We start from the raw sequence: 3,732 nt of genomic DNA on the forward strand, positions 1-3,732 counted from the left end.
GCTGCTGTTGTTGCTGGGGCTGCCGGAGCCGCCGTGGCCGTCGCCGTTCTCCATCGCGGCCAGAAGCGCTAACGCAAGCCCGCAGGGAGAGCGCGGGGAAAGCCCCTGCGGCAACTACTGCAATCCCAGGCCAAGTGCTGCAGCTCGCCCGACAGCCCTGCTGCGCTGCTGCAGCTGCGTCTCGCGTGGAACGGAAGCTCTTTGTGTTGCAATTCAAGAAAAAGCCTCAAAGTCCGCCAAAGTCCTTCGAATCGCAACGCTGCAGCGCGAAATTCAACGCGGCCGGCCGCGGCTCCTGCGGTGGCGGCAGCTGAGCTCTCCAGCCTCACCTGTCAGCTGTCCATGGGCTCCAACAATGCAATCCGCAAACAAAATGCAAATACCTACGCCGAAGAAAAGCTTGGGAAACAGCGTAAATCTACAGCGCTGCAGAGGCCGCCGCAGCCGCCGCGGCAGCCGCCATTCAACTTCCCCTGCATGCAGACAAACCCGCAGCGCCCGCGGGCAACCCCCTTGGCTCCCCAATAAATTCAAAGCCAGCAATTTTCTTCAATCTTTTCTTGCAAAAGCAAAAGGGACGCGCAAAATAAGCGCAGGGGCGCAGGGTGAGACGCCGGCGTGGCCGCGGTGCCCCACATTCTGCCAGAGTATCCGGCCTAACTTCCGGCGTTTTTCAACCCCTTTTGCGCTCAAAAAGAAGAGAACATATAAAGGAAATGGTTTTAGCGGCAGAGCCCAAGTAAGGGCGGGCAGGGCAAGCAGCACACGCCCAGTTTCCCGCGCTTCTGTGAACTTCCGCGCAGAGGCATCCTTGCAGCTTGCTTCACGGTTGACGGCTTCAGCCACAGCACAGGCGCTTAAGCCCTCAAAATGAAGAGCAGGAGAGGCTGAGCTGAGGCTCCAGCAGATCAGTGCACAAGTGTGTTACATTCAATCTCAGTAGATGTGGCTTTCTGTGAGATCGGGCTCATTGCGAGTACCCTAGGCGCTGTGTGTAATAACGGACCCTTAGTAGGGAAGTCAAGCTGCAGCAATAAGTGATCTGTATGGCTTCTGCAGACTGCGGGAGTTGTATCGCTGCTGCAGCTTTTCTCGGCCTGAAGCGCTCTTTGAATGCCGCTGAGATGTAGATTTCAGGCTGCGCAGGCTAGAAGGTGCACATCCGCATTTAAATAGCCTCTTAGGATAATCTTTAAACAGGAAATACTTTGAGCATTCCACGAGAACATCTAGTTGAGCGGCGGGGTGCATGTATGCATGCTTATACGGAGTTGTTTGCGTCCGCGTGAGTTCGATGCATGTTTATCTCTGAATTACTTGTCTACACAGAACATAAATACATTTTTTGCATTATTATTGCATTTAGTATACATTTTTTGCATTATTATTGCATTTAGTATACAGTTATGTGCATATTTTTTGGCTGGATTCGGAAGCCACTGTTTGTCGATGGTCAATGCAGGGATTAGTTTATCTCGTCAAGGCAAAAAGTTTTTTGGTTTTATTCAACCAAATTATGTTTATTAAGTTTGAGTTCATGTTTAAATGCATGCGGGATGTATGCGGGATTTGCTTGTTCGCGCCTTTCCTGCTCCCTGCACACATGCTGGGTTCAGTTACTTTCGTCTTTGAAAGTGGGAACTATTCAAATATTTTCGTTTTCGCCTGTTCTCCACGCCAAATGGCAATGAAAAAGACCCGGGAAACAAATTAAGAAAGATTTGGTTGTAGCTTTCTGCACTAATTCAAAGTGAGCTTTCTCATTAGTAATCTGCTGTTTACTGAAGAAACCTTTCAGGTTTCTTCAGTAAAAGGGGCTGGCTGCGTCTTTCCCATTTCCTTTTTTTTCTCCTTTGTCTGAAACATGTAAGCGAAGAAGGCTGAAACGGAGAAAGTCCTGGCTGTGTGGATCTCCTCAAGTGTTTGCAAATAAGCATGTACGTCTACTGGAATTATATGGATTAATTTCTTCCTGTTTTGCCCACCAGTTTATTCATTTATTGAGTGTTTTATTTGAATTTGGCCGTTATGTTTTTGCCTTTCTGCCATTTCCTTAAGAGAAAAGGAAAAGGGGAATCGACTAGCAGGCCTTTGAGAGCCAGCTGCTTTGCCCGATGCATTCTTGGCGCATCTACTTAGTTCAAAACCTCAGTGAAGGTATATTCTAGCCACGGCTAGCTACGGCTAGCCACAGCTAGCTCCAGCTAGCTACAGCTTGCTACAGCCAATGACGGCTAGCCACAGGCGGCTACAGCTACAGCCAGCTACGGTTAGCTACGGTTAGATACGGCCAGCTGTAGCTAGCTGTACATGGGTGGAGCTAGCCACAGCTGCCTACGGCTCGTGCCTCGTGAAAGCAGGAAATAGGAAAGCAGGGGTCGTTGTGGCTTGCAGCTTCCGCCGCGTGGGAAATGTTGAGACTTTTCCCGAAAGAGCTACAATGCGAAATATTTGCGTCGGCGATTTTGTCGAAACTCTAAATACAACATTTTGTTTTATTTGGTTGTGACACTGGAGGCGAGCGAAGGGATCTAGCACTCGCACACATGCGGCCTTCTGCAAGAAGCAGGATCGCCCGGCAGCACAGTTGCAGTGAATGGCAATTTTCAAGCAGCAACAAATTAAAATAGAATTTGGCATTTTAATAATGAAACTAAGTTGCGAAATTCGCGAAATTTGTATCCGCTGCGCATGCATTCCTGCAGCCACTTGGAAGCCTCAACGGATCCGGAGTCAAGCCAGAGATCTATTGCTGCAAATAAGAAACTGAAATAACTGGAATGAAAGACGAGAGAATACTAAATAAAAAAGGCGAATGAAAGTGCCATTTCAGGCCTTCGCAGGCAACACTGAGCAGTTCCACGGTGGGGCTGGGTGGCGTGCTCTGCGGCCTGGTTCGCCGCATGCCAGAAAAACAATCCTGAAGACCCACTGACTTTGATTTTGTGCGAAATGACGCAATTTCAGATATTATCAGCGAGTTAGCATGGTTTGTTTCCCGGGGTTCCCCCGGAAACGCTGGAGGCGTCAGCTGCGTGGTGTCGGTGGCGGTGGCCCTAGCACTGGGGGTTCCGCGCGGATTTCGGCGAGATCTTCGGCTTTTCGCGCGGATCTCGCGCTGTTTTCGAATTGTTTTTGAATTGTTTGGAGTTTGCTGATGGTTTCGGGGCTTCGGGCGGAGGAAATCCCGGCGGATTCGCCGGAGGCGTGGCTGCGTCGTCTGACGGTGAAGACCGAGCCGGCGGAGGATGCGACGACCGGCGGCAGCAGCAGCGCCGCCGCCGCCACTGCTGCTGCTGCTGCTCGTCGCTGCAGCAAGAGAGAGGGAGGGAAGCAGCTGAAGGAGAAGAAAGAAAAAAAAGAGGGCCCCCGGAAGCCCCCGAAGGCGGAGCGGATTCTCATGCCCCGCGAAGACCCGGTGTACAGGCCGGCGCTGGCCCCTTCGCAGCTGCCCCTGGGCTTTTCGCAAGTGGCCAACAGAGGCGAAGAGAGTTTCAGCGAGCAGCAGCAGCAGCTGCTGGCTCTGGGGGCCCCTGGGGAGAAGGGGCTGTGGCGCATGCATGCGCGCAGCGGGCTCAAGTACCGCAAGGGCCCCTTCACGCAGGAGGAGCAGCAGCTGCTGCGGGAGGCGCTGCAGCAGTTCGCGCAGCAGGAGGGCCTGGGCTCTGCGGAGGAGGCGGCTCGCAGCCTGGCGAGCAGCGGGGGCCCCCCGGGGGGCCCCCCGGGGGGCCC

At 52.8% G+C, this 3,732-nt stretch overlaps 1 protein-coding gene across 1 annotated transcript in view; it reads left to right on the plus strand.

Annotated features, from left to right (window-relative positions):
* Positions 1–3,157: 3,157 nt before the first annotated feature.
* Positions 3,158–3,732, plus strand: part of ETH_00024105 (uncharacterized protein) — a gene marked incomplete at both ends in the record, with an annotated part of 764 nt that continues 189 nt past the window's right edge. Inside the window, one exon of the mRNA XM_013376485.1 lies at positions 3,158–3,731. Coding sequence (XP_013231939.1) covers positions 3,158–3,731 — 574 coding nt within the window. The remainder of the gene's footprint in view (position 3,732) is intronic.

This window comes from Eimeria tenella, genomic scaffold (assembly GCF_000499545.2).
Source record: "Eimeria tenella Houghton genomic scaffold, Eth_scaff35, whole genome shotgun sequence".
Lineage (NCBI taxonomy): Eukaryota > Apicomplexa > Conoidasida > Eucoccidiorida > Eimeriidae > Eimeria > Eimeria tenella.